Genomic DNA, 20,252 nt, shown 5'->3' with positions numbered 1-20,252 from the left:
GGGGGTAGGGAGACAAGGGTCGGGTGGCAGGGAAGGGATGGGCAGAGAGAGGGAACAGGGCAAGTCAGATCAATGCTGCCTTCCCTAAGTGAGGAGGAAGCAGCTGTCCCTGCCCAGCTTCCAAGAGGCAGACTGTCAGTCAGGGGCACCCAAAAATGGGAGAGCCATGAAATAGTTAAGAGATTTTATTCTAATAGCTGTAATTACAGTGCCTGTTTGTCGAAATGAAAACTGAAAACAAGTATACAAAACAGTTGATTACTAATTGTGTATTGAAAGCATTAAGAGGTTCCACGACACCAAATAAACCAGTTCTGAGGTTTTCCCCAAGATAAAGTTTAACAGCTCCAGCTTCTTCAGTGTTTATCAAAATACAAAAGAAAAAAGTAGAGGTTATCATTTTTCGATGGCAAATCTGACCCTTGCAGGCTGAGGGAGTGAAAGCACACATAGACAGGGGCTCCGAGGGGCTGGGGCTCAAGGATGACCACCCGCGCTGCTGCTGGTGAGACCCCAGAGAGCCCGGAGCAGGCAAGCAAGGGGACTGCAGGGCTCCCGCTCAAACCAGAGCGTTCCAACCAAAGTGCCCATGCTGACCCAAGAAAAGGCTGGGGTTCCTCCAAGGGGTCTGAGAGTGGTGGCTGCAGCCTCCAGCCCATCTCCTGGGCAGCCATGTAAGCACAGATACAAGCACAAACGCTATGGGGTGTGGGATGACCCAAGACAGAGCAAATCACAGGGACCCTATTGTGACCATGCAGAATGGATCATAGCTGGTTCTGCCCCGTTTCACGTTCCCAACGGGAAACAGACCACTGGTGGACTGGACTCAGGCCATTACTGCAGAACCTACACTAGGCACATTTCTCCCTTCTGTGTGTTCAAGTGTTCTCCTTATCTTGTATTCGTAACTATTTTAAAAAATGCACTGAGTTTGGGTTAAAAACCAACCACCAAAATGGATCTCAACACAGACGTAAAGCCCAGAAGAGGAACATCGGGCTTTTCTGACACAGCGACTCCTGGATGACCCGTGTGCCTAAAATCCCTTCTCAGTACTAAACAGTGGGTTGATTTTCTTTTTACAATAAAAAAAGCTGAGTAATATTGCATAGGAGTACCAGAAACTGCCTCATTGGAAACAAAAACTATTTACATTAAATAAAAACCCAGTTGCAGGCTGCGTCTGCACATTTACAGCATGGTGAAGCACACTGTGACCGACCATGGAGACAGCTTCTGGCACTCACACCACAGGGGCACGTTTGCCACATGAGAGTAAAGCGAGGGCAGAAGGAGGGAGTGTGAAGGGAGGAGAGAGGAGTACAGCTCACTTCTGGTTCCGGAGCTGATTGGACAGCCAGTCCAGTCCCTCATACAGCCCGTCCCCGCTGGTGGCACAGGTAGCCTGAATGTACCAGTTCCTGTGGCGCAGAGAGTGCAGACCCAGCTTGTCCGTGATCTCAGCTGCATTCATGGCATTGGGGAGGTCCTAGGGGGGAGGGTAGCAAAGCAGGCGTGGGTCAAGGGGACTGCACGGAACCCTCTCCACCTGACCTGTGACCCCCGCCTCGTCAGACCTCCATCGCTGAGAGGCTGGCTGCCTAACGTGCACCCACCACCAGCACACAGGGTGGCTCAGTCATGCGTACCTGTTTGTTAGCAAACACGAGCAGAACAGCGTCCCTGAGCTCGTCTTCTGCCAGCATCCTCATAAGCTCCTCTCGGGCCTCATTCACACGCTCTCTGTCATTGCTGTCAACCACGAAGATGAGACCTGCATAGGGAACAGTAAGCATTAGTGTAGGCACCTGGGACACTCCCAACCTCTCCCAAAGGCCACAGCCCCCCTCCTGAGGGTTGTAATGGGGTGGCCCACCCTCACCTTGTGTGTTCTGGAAGTAGTGGCGCCACAGAGGCCGGATCTTGTCCTGGCCACCCACGTCCCACACAGTGAAGCTGATGTTCTTGTATTCCACGGTTTCCACGTTGAAGCCTGGAGGAGACCCAGTGTGAGGCTCTCCCTAGGGCTACCACTATCCCCTAGCCTCCCGAGGCCCAGCCTCCTCACCTATAGTGGGAATGGTGGTCACGATTTCACCCAGCTTCAGTTTGTACAGGATGGTGGTCTTTCCCGCAGCATCTAGGCCCACCATGAGAATGCGCATTTCTTTTTTGCCAAAAAGGCCCTTGAAGAGGTTTGCAAAGATATTCCCCATGCTGTAGACTGGTGGGAGCAACACTGGCCAGAGAAACCTGCAGATACAAGGAGTCCTTGTGTCTCTTTCTGTGCTGCCCAGGGCCAGCAAAGCAGCAGCAGCTCAGAGACAGACTCACCCACAGACAGACAGATGGACATCCTGTTATCTCTCCTGAAAACTCACAAGGCATAAGCTGATGAAATTCTGGTTCCTATCCAAAAGAAAAAGTCCTGCCTGCCTGCCTCTCGAGCCCTAAAATCACCCTTAAAAGGGAGAGAATGGGAATCTTAGAACAGGGCTGACCGGATTTTGAAGCAGCTACTGCCATTATATCAGGAAGTGACGCCCAAGGCTCAGGGTAACTTACCTCTAAGTCCTACAACCTGCCACTGTGGGGTGCAATGTCCAACATGCGTGGAGAGGTGTGGCTTTCAAATGAATGCTAGATTCTCCATAATCTAATACAGAGCTTTTCAAGGGGCCATAAACAACCACTCCAAGGCCCTACCATGTCTCCCAACTGCTCCAAGTCTCAGTGAAAAACAGTCCAATGTTAAGGCAACTAACACACAAGAAGCTAGGAGGGCCCATGGCAGAGACCAAAAGAGACCAACCTTTCCCAACACGCTGAGGGCTTAGCACACCCTGCAGGCAGGACCAGTGGAGTGAGAACACCTGGGCTCTAGGGCAGCACACCAGGGCATTCAGTCTAAGGGTGAGCCCACAAAAATGACCCTGGGGAGCCTGCCAGGGGACACCTTCCCAAGAGCTGTGGTCAGTGTTGTCCCAGAGAGGAGAAGGCCTGTGTGGTACAGCAACATGCTTGTACGAGAACACGTGTGCTGTGTTTGGGCTCCCACCAGGCTCTCCTCACTCAGCAGGGCAGAAACACTAGGATACCACTCAGCTGGCTGGACCCAAGGTCAGAGACCAGGCCCAGACACCCAGACCTATAGGAAGGAACAAGTGACCACAGCTGCGGGAGAGTGAGGCTCAAGGAGGAGAGGATCTCCTGTCCCAAAAGGCGCCCAAGGCACCAGAGCTGCCCAGGCCTGGCCTCTCCATGCTCAGTACTCTCCTCCTTCAACTGTTTTATTTGCAAACAAGGCCTTAGGAAAAAACGGTCACTTTCTCAAATGCTTAGGAATCTGGACTTTAAAAAATAATTAATTAATTAATGGCCGAGGTGGATCTTTGTTGCTGTGCGCAGGCTTCTCACTGCAGTGGCTTCTCTTGTTGCAGAGCACTGGCTCTAGGCATGTGGGCTTCAGTAGCTGTGGCTCGCAGGCTCTAGAGCACAGGCTCAGTAGTTGTGGCACACAGGCTTAGCTGCTCCGCAGCATGTGGGCTCTTCCTGGACCAGGGCTCGAACCTGTGTCCCCTGCATTGGCAGGCGGATTCTTAACCACTGCGCCACCAGGGAAGCCAGGAATCTGGACTTTTGGCACCTATGGTGAAGTCAAGCTGTGGAGAGCTGGGCAGCCTTCAACTGGGAAGAACTCTGTGTGAGTGTTGACAGAAAACCAAATGAACCACAGAGAACTTGTTCCAAGCAGGCAGGAGCTGCTTGCACCTGACCTCTGAGAGGGTGTTGGTGGAAGCCACTGTCAAGGCTTGGAAGGAGCCTTGCCCTGCATACCTGACCCTCCTAGAAGTAACAATGAACTCCCCAGTCTTTGGACTTTGGATGGACACTGCTGGGGTCAGAGGCCAGACCCATGAAGGACACAGATATGGGCCTGCCACAGGCACGCCCCACTGCACTCCACCTGGGGGGCGTGCCCCAGATCCCCACCATTCCTTATCACCTCTGATGACAGGCTCAGGTGGAGTCGCCAGGCCTCCACTGCAAGTTACTTTCTGCCTTAGTCATCAGTGAGTATTTGGTGACTAAGTCCACGTCCTGCTCCTCATCCAACTTCCACCTTCTAGTTTTAGCACTCTGACATTTCCTGGCTGAATTATTACCATGAGGACTGTCAAATGGTGATTTTCTATTGAGTCATTCCTTCCAGCTATTAGTTAGTTAGCATTCTACTGCAAGGAACCACTTCTCCATATATTGATATAGTGTGAACTTGTGCATTCCTAGTTTACTCAGTAGGTCAGAATCACTACCCCACTGTGACTTAGATGCTCCAATGGTCCTAGAGGTGTCCCGTGGAGGCGCTTCCAGCAGGCTTCAGTGCACTTTCAACACTTTAATGCTTTTTGGTTTTGAATAATATTACCTAGTTATAAAAGTAAAATTTAAAAATATCTTTACTATATTTCCTTTTCTGCAGACAGCCATTTTTCCTATAGATGATGATAAATTATGGAAGACAGAATAAACTGAACACACACATTTATCTCAGCTTACTCCTGAAATCGTTACCAATGAAGAAATAAGTGATGACTGACTCAAAAGAGAAAAGTGGGGGGAGGTGGAAAGAGGTGACAGAAGTCAGCAAATTTTGGTGAGGTCTGACCCTGACCGAGTGCTCATCCTCAGCTCTGCAGGAGAGCCAAGGGACCTTTTTGGAGCGGCTGAACCAGGGGCCCTGACTCCACTATCCAGGCAGAGGAGGGCATGCGGTGCACTGTACTGGAAACAGACGGATATGGGCAAAATCAACAGGGAGGCACACTTCCCTGCAGACCCTCACATGTAACCCAGAGGCCTCAAAGCAAGGACCTATGGATTCTTGCACCTGGAGGCCCTCAAATAGCCACGTCCCTATCTCCCTTTAAGAAGCCCCCAATGCAAGTGACTGAAACAAAGAATTTGGAGAGAAGACAGAAGACATTTAAAAAGAAAAAAACAATAAAAAACAAACAAAATCCCCAACCCACACACAGCCTTGGCATCGACATGGTGGGGATCTGGTGCCCACAAAACAAGAACAGGGCATTAGGACACAGAGAACAGCAGACCTCACAACCAAAGTGAAAAAAATCCACACACACACACAAGATTTAAAAAAGAGGAAACTGGGACTTCCCTGGTGGTCCAGTGGCTAGGGCCCCGAGCTTCCAATGCAGGGGGCCCAGGTTCAATCCCTGATCAGGGAACTGGGTCCTGCATGCTGCAACTAAGACCCAACGCAGCCAAATAAATAAATATTAAAAAAAAAAAGGGAGGAAACTAGGAGCAATTTAAAAGACCAACATCTACCTTGCGTACGGTGATGACTTTTTAGACACAACACCAAAGATGTTATCCCATGAAAGAAATAACTGATAAACTGAACTTCATTAAAATGACAAACTTCTGCTCTGTGAAAGACAAAACCAGACTGAGAGAATATATCTGCAAGAGATATATCTGATAAAGGACTGTCATCCAAAATATACAAAGACCACTTATAACTCAACAAAAACAAATTTAATTTTAAAATTAAAAAAATGGGCCAAAGATCTTAATGAAAACCTCATTAAAGGTTTACAGAAGGCAAGTAAGCAATGAAAAGATGCTCATCATATGTCCTCAGAGAAATGCAAATTAAAACAATGAGCTATTACTGCACACCTATTAGAATGACCAAAAGCCAAAATCCAGAACACACGCTGGCAATGGCAAGAATGTGGAGCAACAGGAACTCTCCTCCATTACCCGAGGGAATGCAAAATGGTACAGCTGTCCGCAAACAGTTTGGAGGTTTCTCACAAAACATACTCTGAACATATAATTCAGCAATCATGCTCCCAAAGGAACTGAAAACTAACATCCACACAGACACCTGCACACTGATGTTTACAGAAGTTTTATTCATTCCAAAAAGTTTTATTCATTCAAAATTTTGCCACAATTTGGAAGCAACCATGATGTTTTCCAGTAGGTGAATGGATAAGCTGTGGTACATCCAAACAATATTATTCAACACTAAAAAGAAAGGCGCTATCAAGACATGAAAAGATGTGGAGGAGCATACATGTGCATTACTAAGTGAAAGAAGCCAATCTAAGAATACTACACACCTATGATTCCAACTATATGATATTCTGGAAAAGGCAAAACTGTGGAGACAGTAAAAAGATCCTTTCAGTGGTTGTGAGGGGTTAGGAGGAAGGGAGGGATGAACAGGTGGAACACAAAGGATTTTTAGGACAGTGAAACTATTCTGTGTGAAACTGCGATGGTAGATACGTGTCAATATGCATTTCTCCAAACCTACAGAACACACAATACCAAGAGTGAACCCTAAGGTAAACTATGGGCTCTGGATGATGATGTATCAATGTAGGTTCATCAACTGTAACAAATGCACCACTCTAGTGGGGGATATAGTGAGGAAGGCTATGTGGGAACTGGAACATGCCTTTCCCTCAATTATGTGGTGAACCTCAAACTGTTCCCCCAAAAGAGAGACATAAGCAGCACTTTTAATCTGTAATTCTGTATCAGCCAAAGGGCAGAACAGAGGTTAGAAATGCAAGGCTTCACACATGCCTTCTTCTCCAGGTTGCCACAGGCAGAGGGAGCCCCCAAGGTGATGGAGGGAGACACAGAGGCAGGCCTGAACAGCAGCCAGCGCAGGCTGCAGCAGGAAGGAGGAGAGTTCCAGGAAAAGAGGAACAGTTACCTATGTGGTTTAAACGTGGGGTTTGGCAATTCTAGGGGAACTGGGAAAAACTAATCACAGGTACACAGAAAAAAACCCAAGGATGAAAATGCCAAGAAGTCATTTTAAGATTTCCTGAGGGAAACCATAAGCCAGTCACCACTTGACTCAGCAGTGAACAATATTTACTCAGTCATGATACTTTGACTGTCATTGCTGGGTATTGGAAAGCTGAGGCCAGAACTTGTGGTCTCAAGGGCCAACCCTCACTGTCCAAAGCTGACACACTGAGAAACAGTATTAGCACACTATTTAGTACAGTGAGGCATGAAAGAGGCTATCCCTGGGAGGCAGGATGGAAGACTGCTGTTTATACTTGTTTTATACCTGTTTTAGTGGTACATTCCTACAAATTGACACAAAAACCTGGGCACTAAGGGGTGAAAAGGTTAAGTGTACTCTCCCAACTCCCACATGGGACTGATGGAACATTCCAGGTAAACTGGGCACAGCAGCAGGCCCACACCCGCATGTCAGCCTCAAAATGCAGTCAGTCACAGCCATGGCAGTCCAAGAGCCTCCTCCCCTCCCCACCCAAGCGTGTCTGCCCACTCACCCCTGGCCTGCCTTGGCCGTGCAGTCTGCTGAGCCCTGATTATCACTGTGGTCCTTGCCTTCCACACACAGTTTTTTAACTTACTCAAGTCCTGAAGCCCCAAAGGGGAAGTGGGCCATATATTTGGTGGCTGAACCTGGATGGGGATGAGCACAAACTCTAGGGTTTAAGACGCTACACACAGCACTTGGTCTCTCCCACTATACAAGCATCTATCTATAACCGCCCTGCACCTGGTCCAGGGGCCCTGGCAGCTCCTGACCTAACACAGTATCACAGTGGAAAGGTTCAACAGTGACCATGAGAGTTGTTCCGTGGCCTCTCCACACAGGTTCTAACTTGTAGGATGCCCAGCCTAGGCCTATTTCACCCTTTCCTCTACCAGGATCCCTAGCACTAAGGTCAAAACCTGTTTTTCAGGTTCATGGTAATGGCCGTGAGTATTTGTAAGCAGTGAAGACGCTGATTTTCTCAAAAGAGCACTTCCCCGCACCTGCCTGAGTTTGCACCTTCGAGCTGGCTCATAAGATGCAAGAGTAACAACAGCACGTCTCTTTCCTGAGACAGAAAGCTCTGAGCGGACACAGCCCCTTAAGAATGGTTTTTTCCTTTTTCTGGTTAGGACCAGAAACAATGATAGGGTGGCAGTTCAACATTATAGCAAAGAACAGGACACAACTGGCTGCCTACACTCCTGCATGCAAAGACCTACTAGGCTACAGGCCAAGGCCAACAACAGGCCTCCCTGGGAAAGCCAGTGCAGGGAGGAAAAAATGTAGCATGAGTTTACACCCGTTCCACTCCAGTAAATGAATCCAGAGTGACTGGTTTAGCTGCTGAAGAGAAATATATGTACCCACGAGCTCTACCTGTGCCTGCTGCATCTCCTAACAAGCCTCAGAGGATTCAAGATAAGCATGGGACAGCCCTCCCCTACAGAGCCGTGCAGCTTACTTCTGCAGAAGGAAAGTTTGTCACATTTTCTGAAACTGTTAGAGCTGGTTTACTTAACAAAATCTCTGTATGCATATCAAGATGACCTAAACTGCTGGGAATCAGTAGGAAGAATAAACCACTAACCTAGAGCATGTCTTGGGAAACGAAAATGTGACCCAAGGAGGCAAAAAACAAGGGTTTGGATTCTATTCTGTGCCTCAGATGTGATGGGCTGTTCTGGTCCCTCTGTAAATGAGAGATCACATGGATGAATCCCCTATTCAAATGAACAGCTAGGTGACATCAGAACTTTTTTCGTTTTGCTTTTTTTTAAAAAAAGTCAAGTTTATTAGGTGTAAATTACATACAGTAAAATGTACAGCTCAATAGTTCATAATGTCAATTTTAATATCTAATTTGAGAAAAATTAACAAAATCTTCCTGAGGAACTGATATACATTATAAAACAAGGGTTTCATTCATTCTTCAAGCAGTCAAATATGTGCTTAGATTATCAACCACTCAAAAGCCTAATTCATCCCTGACATGTAGGATTTAATTTTAAGGGGTGGGGGTCCTCTACTTTCATAGGCAATATGATCACATAATATAATCTGCTACAAACTGCTTTTTGTACATCAACTTGTAGCTCCACCCCATCAGCTAAATAAAGCCTTCAGTCATTACTCTATTAGTCCAACATTCCATTTCTGTAGCTCTAACATTTTTCTGCTATTGGGTAGAGCGTTACATGTTGTAACTTTTTCATTAAAATTAGCATAAGAATACTGAATGTGCCAATACTAGTGATAGGCAGATACACCTCACAGGCCTAACACAATTGTGATGAAGGTAAGAATCAACAACACGCTCAGAAGGAAGAATATTCAGCCTGAGACACTCAAAGGATGTAATTAAGTTGACTGAATTTTTTTTTTCCTTTCAGTTTTATTCAGATATAACTGACATACTGTATTATTTTCAGCTGTACAAAATAATGACTTGATATGTGTATATTATTGGGAAATGATCACCACAAAAAGTCTAGTTAACTCCCATCACCTCACACAGTCACCCTTTTTTTCCTTGTGATGAAAACTTTTAAGATTTCCTCTCTTAGCAACTTTCAAATATAAATACAGTACGGTAAACTACAGTCACCATACTGTACCTCATATTACAGGATTTATTTATATTATGACCAGAAGTTTGTACCTTTTGACCACCTCCACCCATTTCATCTACACTGACTCTGAACTTTCAATACAAAGAAAAAGAATAAATGAAAGAACATGCAAAAACATTCTAGAACTGTATAGTTCTGGTCTGCTCCTAAAGGTGAATTCCAATGAGAGACTGTTTTTTGTTTTTCACAACAAAACTTTTAGGATGTTTTGCAGGAATCAATTAGGCACTAGACCTGGCCTCTATGCAGCAGTCCCGTTCCCAACAACCCCCCCACCGCCACCCCCAGAGGATGATGAGTACCAGAAATCCATAGACTAGTACACTAACCCTGGTCTCCAGATGCCCTGCAAGTTGCCTCCCAAAGCTGAAGGAAGGGGTTTCCGGTCAGGTCTGATTCTTAGGAGGAGCAACCAGTGAAATTCAATTTAGGTCCCTCTTGGCCAGCTTAAGATTCAAGGTGAAATCCTTAAAATGACAACAAGAAATGAGTTTCATTCATGAATGTAGCTCTTGGTCTACACTAACATGAACATCCAAGAGTCACTGTCCATTGTCTAACGGAACAAGCATACGAACCACAAGGCGAGCGTGGAAACAGTGAAACTGCAATTAATCCTACTTACCAATAACTACAAAATCCAAAGCATTTAACTGATGAATATATTTAGTTATCTTTTGCAATTCTCCCTTATTCATAGTCTTAAAGTTTTACTATTTTTTAACATAACTGTTCTCAAAGCCCATTACCAAAGATACTTACTTACACTGACGTGAAACCTACAGATGGGCGCAAATAACCAGATGGTCTACCCCAAATGAAAACAATATCCATGTAGGACCTCTGAACACAAATGTCATGCGGCCCCCAACTGGAGTAAAACAAAGAGTGGATGATACCCACAAGTTGAGGCCTCACTCAGATGCTACATCAGGAGCATCTCTCACAGTTCTGTGCATTCATCCTGGTGGCAGACGCTGGCTGCTCCTTGGTATTTTCTTCTCCCAGATCTGTCCCTGGGCTTGAGGCCTTCCAGAGTAAACCTACATTCCTGGCCCCCTGTAGCTATGCAGGACCATTTGAGTATGCTAGCCCGTGGGATGGGGCAACAGTGATGGAATGGTTTCCAGGTCCTGCAGACCTGGTGGTGGGCGCCTGGGCCCCCCACTGTGGTGGGGCCAGTGCCATGGACCCTAACGAGCACTTCTACTCCAGAAGTCAGGGCATATATACCCTCCATCTGACTCCAAACACACTTAAGTCTAAAGAAATTGTTACTGGAAAAAGAAATCAAAAGATCGAAAAAACAAAACCAAAAACAAATTTGCATCAACCTCAGAACATTAAAATGTATAACAAATTAAACTGAAAATGGAGGAAACAAAGCAATTTATGACTAAAATGCAAAGCAGGATTAGAGAAACTACAGGCAACTGTAAACCACCCAGATACCCTGAAAAGTGTTGACCACCAACTCCTTACTAATTCTGCACATCAGTGGTTCTTTGGAAATCAATTAGAATTGTATTTCAACCCATCCTAGTGGCAAACAGAGCACCATTGGTTTGGAACTCCTCAGCAAGTCACTCAGGCCTATATTCTGACCTTGGCTGTGCTCCCAGTCCCCTCTCCATACTGATTTCCTATGCCATGCCCACCGAGCCCTTCACTCAACCTCTGAAGCCAAGTTCAGATGCCATCTTCCACAGGGAAGAGTCCTTTCCTTTTTGTTGTTCTCAGCATACCCTCCACACACTGTGGGGCTAACAGTCAGCACACTCATGTAAGGAGTAGCTGTGTGATGAGCACAGCCCTGGGCACACAAAAGCTCAAGAGTACTCAATGAATCCAACTGACAGATGGTGAAACACAAGTGGAACACAGTGCTCATCCTTCCAACCTCACCTCAATGGCAAACAAGGCTCTGGGCCAAGCAATGTCAAAGACTGATCCACAGTTACACTATAGTCCTTTCAATGCAGCTAAAAGCTTCAACATGAGCACAGAGACTCTCTCTCTCTCTCTCTCTCTCTCTCTCTCTCTCTCTCACACACACACACACACACACACACACACACACACACAGCTCCAGCTGCTGAAGTCTCAGTCCCCATGATCCTGACAGAAAGGACAGGCACACCTGTCAAATAACACAGTCCTATGTTTCAGTTCCAGTAGTGAGAACAAGGAAGGGAAGGCAATTCAGGATTCTGATTTCTGTTGTGAAGTATATCACATTAGTTTGTTTTTGTCACTCCTTTAATTATATGATCACCACAAACATGCTAAAGCCCCTATGGTTTCTGTTCTGGTGTCTTCTCAAGGAGGCCACCTGCACCCATGGTGCAGACATAGGACCCTCTCCAGGCACAAGGCTGGGGCTCTGGAGAAGCCAGCGTTGCTCGGACCCCTTTCCACACCCTTGAAGAAAAAGGGAACTGCAACCAACCATGAGCTGTCAGAGTGCCCAGTTCTTCCTCCTCAAACTTCTCAGAGTGGCAGGCAGCCCCCTGAGGCTTTTTCAGCACAAGGGGACTTTGTGAGTGATTAAAATGATTAAACCAATCTCTAAAACTTGATTTTTGCCTGCAGAGAACTTTCATTTTGAAAACAAAATGTAAAAAAAATTACAGCCCCACCTCTTTTTCTGAGTGATGGGCTTCCCAGAAGACACAGAATAGCAAAGTGCAGCAGTGGCTGAGAGCCTCTGTTAGATCCTCCTACCTCTGAAGCAAGCCCCCTGCCAGATCTGCCCTCCTGAGACCCTTGTTAGGAGCACCCAGAGGTGCACCAGCTCAGAGCACTCGGGGAAACCTCTGCCTCACTCTCCAGGCAGCTGGTCTTGGCTGGGAGGACAATGTCCTTGTGGGAACTTCTCGTTGTTTGGCCTGAACAGCCACAGCTACCTCTCAATAGGCCTCTTCCTACCTCTGCTCACATTTCAAACCCTGGACAGCCCTGGACTCAGGGAAATTTCATTCATATACCTGCTCCTGCCATCCTCTGCTTAAAACCTCCCAGCAGTCCCCATCACCCGCCTCAGGTGACCAGCAGTCCCATCACACTCAGTGTCTTGCACTTTCACTCCCTAGTACTGCCCCTATCCAGCCATTCACTCCCAGAGGAATGCAGTCCCCTACATGGGACCCCAGTTGAGGCTTCCTCTCACCTCCAGACTTCTCTTCTACTACCCCCTTAACACATGGGTTTCCCATCAAAATCTAATCCTCAAATATAAAGGACCCACTCTTTCCCACTTTAACTCTCTGCAACTTCCTCCCAGTTCTTCAGACCCAAACCCCAGAGACACTCACAATTCCTCTCTCTGTCCCTCTCATCCTCAAATCTGTTTACTTTACTGGCAAGTCCCATCACCTCTCCCTTTGAAAAGGTGCTTCCCCATCACTATCCACCTGGTCCCAGGCACCTCATCTCTCCTCTGGCACTCCCAAAGTCTGTAGCTTCCACTCTGCAAGGTGTTCTCAATGCCAGCAAGAGGGTCCTGTTAGGAAAGGTCAGACTAAGTCAGGCTCTTTAAGAAGATCAGAGCCAACACCCCCATGGCATTTCGCAGCACCACCCCTGCCATCCAGAAAGGAAACTAGCAGACAATACAACCAACATACACACCAGACTGCAAAAAACCCATGTTGCCCCAACTAAAATGTAACACGGAAATGAAAGATGGTGTCATATAACACATGACCTTCAGTATTGGTCATGACCACACTACAAGTTCAAGGGAGGTAGTCAGAGAACCACCTAATGAAGACTGCCACAAATACACCAGCATCTCAGATACTCAGAACCTGCTGTGTCCATGAAATGTCCCACCACCGGAAACAGAGAACAACTCTTCGTAAAGTTCTGCAAAGAACAAAATACAATCACCCTTAATTTACCAGGTAGTTTCTTTCCTAGAAAATTCAGAACATCTACTAAAACCAAACACACACACACACACACACACACACACACACACACACACGTTGACTCCATACATAAACAGAATCAGGTTTAAGATATAAACAGATTTTTCACCTATATGAAAGTCATGCTGAATGCATTCTTGCTGCTAAACGTACTAAATACCAGTATTGCCTCTCACCATTGGCAGAGCCCAAAGTCCTCCCACAAGTTCCCAAAATACCCTTTCTGTGGGGCTATCCCTCAAAAGACCACTGGTACACACCAGCAGGCTTCTCTCCTTTCTTGTGCTCCTGGCAGGTCTCCAAAACCACTAAGTGCACTCCCACCTAAGGGCCTTTGCACTTACTGTTCCCCTGCCTGGGAGAAGCTTCTTGTTTCTCCCAAAGACCCACAGGACCCCCACTCCCTTATACCTCTACTCAAATGGCACCTCCTCCCCTATCCTCCTGATAGGTCTGACTCAGTGCCCACTCCTTTTACTGTGTCCTGTTGGCCTGCTTTTCCATTCCATTCACTGCCATGGCCCTGCGTCTCCACCCAGCCTTATACTTTGCCAGTGAGTACTCCTCTGCCCAGAACTCACGCACCTTCCTCCACCCATCTCTCTATCTCCACCTGTCTTTTTCTCTACTGGCCACCTCCCTGGGCACCCAAGAGATTCACTGTCAAGAAGAGGAGAAAAGAATCATAAAAGAACATTTATCAAGGCCTTAAGTATGAAAAAGTAGAAAGATTAATCATACACATATGCTTTTCTGAAAAATTAGTTTGTCAGAAAAAAAACCCTATCAACTCAATGATGAATTTCATACTGGTTTAAAAGTATACATGAGTGTGATGGAATCTGAACATTCCTTTGACATTCCAGTGAGGAGGAAATCTGGGCTGTAGAGACACAGATAACTACTCAGGGCAAACACGTCCATCTCAGCAAAGTTCAATACCACAGGAGAGGTGTGTACACAATCTGCTTCCTAAACCTGCCCTCAGGTACATGCAACCAGTGACTTAAAATATATTTTCAGTGATCTCCCCAGGAATCTGCAAGATCTCATATCACTTTGACAAAAGAGAAATGCTAAAAGCTATTTTAAGCAAAGTTACATCACCAAAATTGACAAAAGATACAGTATTTTAAATATAAATTAATAGATTCAATCAGTTAGGAACTGCATGCTCATCTACAGATGATAGAATACTTGACAGGAAAACACACTCTTAACAGCAATTTTTAAAGACATCCTTTATTCTGAAACCTGTGATCAAAACACAGGCACATCTAACTTTGCCTTCGTTCCTACTCTTCACATATAAGTCTAGACAGAATCTTGAAACTGCTTTCTTGGCCATCTGTCCCTAAGTCAAACTGATAGGACACTTAAAAACTTCACGTTAAAAATTTCCAGGACCTCAGAGACCTAGTACTATTAAGCTTTCTGTTTAGCTCCCACATACATCACTGCAAAAATAATTTGATGTACAATACAAACTGAAAGATGTTGGCTATTTTACATATGACTTGCTCTTTGGAGACAAACTCTTCTAGCTTGCTAGCATCCCTCTGAGTAGCAAAACTTACTAAATTCTGATTAAACATTAATTAATGTTTCTAAAATATACTGTACATCTCTAACTTCTGAAAATGTGCATGGATCATAACTGGGGCTTCTGTTAATTTATGCTGTATACTAACAGTTACCCCTGTAGCCTCAGGTGTGTAAAAATGTTTGCCTCCTAAAGAGAATCGCTCCCGAATGCTATGTGTGTAAAATCTGCCTGTCTTGTATGCTTTTTTTCTGTCTCTTCTTTTTCAGTGAGTGATAAGTCCCACTCTTCCCTTTCTATGTGATGACAGGCTGCCAAGCTCTTGTCTCTGATGTATGCAAAACCCAGGAAACATGGGTTTGTTAGGAATATGGAGGTTAGTCCCTGCAACAGATAGCTTCACCATTTCTTCCCACTCATATAAGGAAGCTTGGCTGAAAGAACTGGGTGAGGGCCTAACAGATTCTCCTAGGAATAAGGAGCTTTGATGTTTTTGTGTTAAATTCTGCCACATTTTTTCTAGCTAATCAGGCCATCTGAACCATCTGAGAATGTTGAACTACCTTCCAGAATAGTGATAGAGCTGTATAGAGCTATAACAGATACTATATTTTAAAGACTTTATAACAATCACGAGAGGATAAGAACCTAAGGATGAAGTATTCCCCTCTCCCTGGCTCACACTCTGAAATTAACCTCACCCCCTATTCTTTCACACTCACACATTCCCAAGCCCTCCTTTACCTGCCAGTAGGAAGTGTTACACCCAACCCACTATTAGGTCAAAAACATTTCCAAAAGACCACTTCAGATGGTGCTGGGAGGACATCTCTAACACCATCCACACCAATGACGAGCAGACAGACCACAAAAGAGGTAAGTTCTTATTTAATGTTAAGATCCCAACTGAAAGGAATTTTTCATCTTTCTTTCCCAACCACCTCTGACAGATGTGCATTTTATTTCCTTCTTTCTCCTAATCCTACGAAGGTTGGAAGGTCAAAGGGGAGAATATCTATGGGACAACGTGTACAGAGACCAGTCATAAATGCTATGGCAAGCACAGGCTAGCTGGGTCTGAACACCAGCTCGGTAAGTGATCACAACCCTCAGGAAGGCTGCAGAAATGCTTGGTGAGCCTGAACTGTGATCAAGAGCAGATTTAAATTCATATATCTCAAGGCAACATTGAATTTGAAGAATTTGAAGGAAACTGATTTAACTCTCTCAAACCAAGTTAATATACTATTTATGAACTTGCACAAGGGTTTTTCCCCTATGTTAGATTTATTCCTACAGCCATTCGATCCTGGAGATCACCTCAGTGGCTGATGGTCCATACTGAATTCTACTAAAGTAAACAGAAAAGTCCAGGTGTACCTTCCTGTAGTTTCAAACCCTGTCTGATCTCTGGTAGAGGTGGCTTAGCAGGTCTGAACGCCCTCTTCACATTGTGCAAGAGGCAAAGCAAATAGCTAAACCACATGATTTAAAAACCAGAACTGTGAGAAGCACAGAACCAGTTTTTGCTTTCTACTAACTTTCTTACAATGATGAGCAGACAGCATGTGAGTCAGCTATTATCCAAACCAACTATTTTAAATCTTTCTGAAGTAGCAATTTTGAATACCTGTATCTGAAGTTAGCCCTCACGGGAAACAGCAGGTTTCTAATGCCCAAGTGACAAGGATCTGTTTTCAACAGGACATGCCCAGTGAACAGGCACACTACATTCTACACGTTAACTAGAGAAAACCTTTATGGCACACTCTAACAAAGTGGCCAAATTTGTGATAAACACATACACACTCAATTCTTCATAATTTTGGACCCAGCTAACAACACCACGCATTCAAAGTTCTTCCAGTTCTGGCTACTCTTGAGTTTCTGAAAACTCCAAGAACACCACACACAGCATGCGCCATGGCATCTCACACTCCTTCAGACACACACACACACACACACACACACACACACTGCCAGAAATGTAGGAGCAACCACGCAAACAGCCAGCAGAAAAAAACGCTGACCACCAGTTCTGAAACAAGAACTAGAGCTGACTACTCTAACACCAACTACATCAGCTACAACTACATCAACTACACAGCTCTCAACAGTGACTTCCGGGGCCTCCCCAAATCGTCCGAATTGCCTCTGTCTCCTGCCAATGATTTCTTGTGCATTTTTGCTCGATTCATTTAAAACAGCAACTTGGTGTTTTGAGGAGCTCAAAAGTGCTCAGTTGATTAGCTAATATTTTAAGGACTTTATAATTGCCAAGCTTTATTAACAAAGCTACCGTTTTACCTCCCGTAACCACCTGGACTGGGCAACAAGAAAGCTTTAGGACGCTCTGCTAGGGAGGCCGCCTCAACCCTGGACAGGTCGTTCCAAACGTAGGTTAAAGATTCACCAGCTCGGAAGTGTGTTCTAATCCATGCCAAAGGCACCCAGGAAGCAATCCCGGGGTTGCAGCAAGCTTGGATAAAGGGGCCCTACAGTGCCGCCAGCGCGTCCATCGGGGGCTTCCTTGGGCCGCAGGCACTCCCACTCAGACCCCAGCTCCACAGCACCCGCCCTGGAACCCGGACCCCGAACCCCGCCCCACCTCGCCGGCTCCGTGCTCGGAACAGACAGGAACTGGGCTCAAACCCTGGCCATCGTGCGACCTTGGCCGCGTCCCGGGCTGCGGGCCTCAGTTTCCTGGTCCTCGCGACCCCGAGGCAGGAGGCCTCGCAGGCGGAGCAGGAAGCGAGGCTTCCTGGAGAGCCCGCGTTGCGGGCCGGACTTCCGGGCGCCCGCCCCGGCGGCTCTGGGGGGCTTGAGAAGAGGGTTGCGCGACCAAACCCCTCACCGGCCTCGACTCGGCTCCCGACCCAGCTCGACCCCTACTCGACCCCCATCCCAGCCTAGACCCCTGGCCCAGCACACAGCACCCAATCTGCCCCGCCCCGCCTCGGTCCCAGGCCCGGCTTCAACCCCCAGACCGGCCCAGCCTCTCCTCAGCCCCCGGCCTCTATTCGACCCTGGACCCTGCCGGGCCTCGGCTCCCCGCCTCTACCTACCTCACTTCGGCTCCCCGCCTCGACCCACGGCCCGGCCTCAACTCGCCCCTCGCCCGGCCCGGCTTCACCTCGGACCCGTCTTGGCTCTCACCGCCCCGGCCCAGCCTCACGCCGGGCCTTAACTCAGCCCCCGCCCCCCCCTCGGCCCGGGCCCAGCCTCACCCTCGGCGGCCGCGGCACAGCTGCTGCTCGGAGGCAGGCGTTGGTTTCGCTCCCACAAGATGGCGGCTCTGACGGCAGCCACGTCAGTGCCTGCTGCCGCGGGGGACGCTGGGGAACGGGGCGGTCCCACCCGCAGTCCCGCCCACTCCCCCGCTGCGGCGTGCACACGCAGACTCTGGGCGGGCGGTGGGGACGGGACCGCGGACAGGCGCGGGGCTCAGGGACGACTCCTCTCTCACCGCTGCGCTTGCGCGCACCCCTCCTTCCCCCGCCCCCAGCCCCCCCTCTCCCTCAGCCCCGGCAGAGTACGGCTGCGCCTGCGCGCGCCTCTCAGTGGTCGGCCCCGGGGGGAGCTCTCGCGTCCGTTTCGCAGATGTAGAGGTTGAGTCCCGGGTGGGCCCCGCGGTCCCGGGAGGGCGGTGCCCAGCTGCCAGCTCCCCTCCCCAGCCTCAGCTCGGGTGACTGCAGTGACCCACGCAGCCCCATGCGCGCCCGAGGAGCCGACCTGAAGAAGCAAGACCCAAGATCAAATAAAGCTGGCGTCTAGTAGCACGGGCGGAGCCGGGAGCCAAGCTGGGCAGGGAACAGCGCTTCCCCGAGGTAGCCACCGAGGCGGGTTCCAGGTGACAGACGGGGGAGCCCTCTCCTCTGGGAAGCCTCCCTGAGCTGATCAGAAGGGAGAGGGGGCCTGTCGTGGTCCCTCTCCACGTTCTCCCGGCTGGGGGTCTGACTGTGGCGCCCCGCCAACCCCCAGTTCCGCACCATCCCTCCACCCCTGTGCTACTTGAAGTCTCTCCCCCACTACCCTCCTGCTGCTGTGAAGCGTCCCCAAATCAAGAGTCATTGGTGAGATTGCTGGGGGCCTCTTCCCCAAGTGCCCTGCATGTTGTGGAGGGCGCAAAGCAGGCCATCACCTGGGTCTTGGCCCAGGAGCCTGCCCAGCAGAGAAAAGCCTTGAGGTGTTGTGCAGTATGCCGGCAGGCTCCTGTCATTTCTCTGCCCCCCCTCACCCACCCACTCCTCTTGGGCAGGGCCTCCTTACTGGGCTGGGGTGGCTAGGACCTCACCAGCCCTCCCCAGGGCTGCCCAGCCACACACACACACACCCAGGGCAGCCCTCCTGCCCCAAACACTGATGACCTCTTCTCCTGAGAGGCTGAGGGCCCTAGGCCCTGTTAGCCAGACCCTACCAGTCCCCTGTCTCGAAACCCAGCCTCCCTCAGACCTCACTATCTATGGAAGACCCAGCCTGTGCTCTGCACCTCAGCTGCTGCTCCCCCCCGCAATGCTGTAAACACATCATAATGCTCACTCAAAGTGCCTTCAGGGGTTTATATCTCCAGAGAGGGGCACAGAACCTTCTGGTGGTGCTGGCTCTCTACCCCCAGAGAACTGACCCACAGCTGACTGTCTGCAAATGATTATTGTGTCCTCAGAGCTTCCTTTAAAATATATATATATATATATATAGAGAGAGAGAGAGAGAGAGAGAGAGAGAGAGAGAGACAGGAAGGAGCATGTGAAAGATACACGCACAGTTTAAAAAATAAGATGGATTCCTGTGTAATCCCCAGGTTACTGAATTTACCTTCCTCCTGATTCTGTTCTCCTGGTTTGGTGCCCCCCCTCCCTTGGGAAAAGGAGGCATCTTCAAGCCAGACAGGTATGGGAGGCCCATGGTGGGCACCTCAGGGGAAGGATCCCTGCCCTTGGCAGGAGACCTGTTAGAGAGCCAGGAGGTGTCAGGCAGTTGCCTAGGGAGAGTGAGGCCCCAGTGCCCACCAGGACCTCCCTGCCCTCTTCCCTGGAGTCCAAGCGATGGAAACACGGGATGGACAGAACAGGGTGCCTACCCAGCTTTGGCCAGGAGGGGGCGAGGTGAGCTGGCTAGAGGGCTCGCCAACATCCATGGCCACCTCCATTGTCAGGCTCAGAGTCCCCAGCCCAGATCCTCACCTTCAGCTTGACCCACGCCAGGGGCCTGCCTGGGGTCTGGTGTCAAGTTCCTCCCCTCTGGGGGTCCCTGAGTCCAAATACAAGGTCAGACACAAGGATGCTGAATAAGAA

At 48.3% G+C, this 20,252-nt stretch overlaps 1 protein-coding gene across 3 annotated transcripts; it reads right to left on the bottom strand.

Annotated features, from left to right (window-relative positions):
• Positions 1 to 170: 170 nt before the first annotated feature.
• ARF1 (ARF GTPase 1) lies at positions 171 to 18,325 on the bottom strand. Of its 3 annotated transcripts, XM_060296755.1 has the most exons (6): positions 18,186 to 18,315; positions 9,813 to 9,950; positions 2,072 to 2,256; positions 1,886 to 1,996; positions 1,653 to 1,777; positions 171 to 1,492 (listed from the first exon to the last, which is right to left on the bottom strand). In XM_060296755.1, exons 3-6 carry the CDS (start codon positions 2,217 to 2,219, stop codon positions 1,331 to 1,333), a joined length of 546 nt encoding a protein of 181 aa, XP_060152738.1. In that variant the 5' UTR covers positions 2,220 to 2,256; positions 9,813 to 9,950; positions 18,186 to 18,315; the 3' UTR covers positions 171 to 1,330. The 3 variants fall into 3 exon arrangements, with proteins under 3 accessions (XP_060152738.1, XP_030700635.1, XP_030700637.1); XM_030844775.2 differs by lacking the exon at positions 9,813 to 9,950 and having other exon boundaries at positions 18,186 to 18,325; XM_030844777.2 differs by lacking the exons at positions 9,813 to 9,950; positions 18,186 to 18,315 and adding an exon at positions 18,024 to 18,153.
• Between the last annotated feature and the right edge of the window lie 1,927 nt (positions 18,326 to 20,252).

The sequence above is a fragment of the Globicephala melas genome, chromosome 3, assembly GCF_963455315.2.
Source record: "Globicephala melas chromosome 3, mGloMel1.2, whole genome shotgun sequence".
Taxonomy (NCBI): domain Eukaryota; kingdom Metazoa; phylum Chordata; class Mammalia; order Artiodactyla; family Delphinidae; genus Globicephala; species Globicephala melas.
The sequence above is the reverse complement of the archived record's forward strand: the minus strand, read 5'-3'. Positions and strand labels throughout refer to the sequence as shown.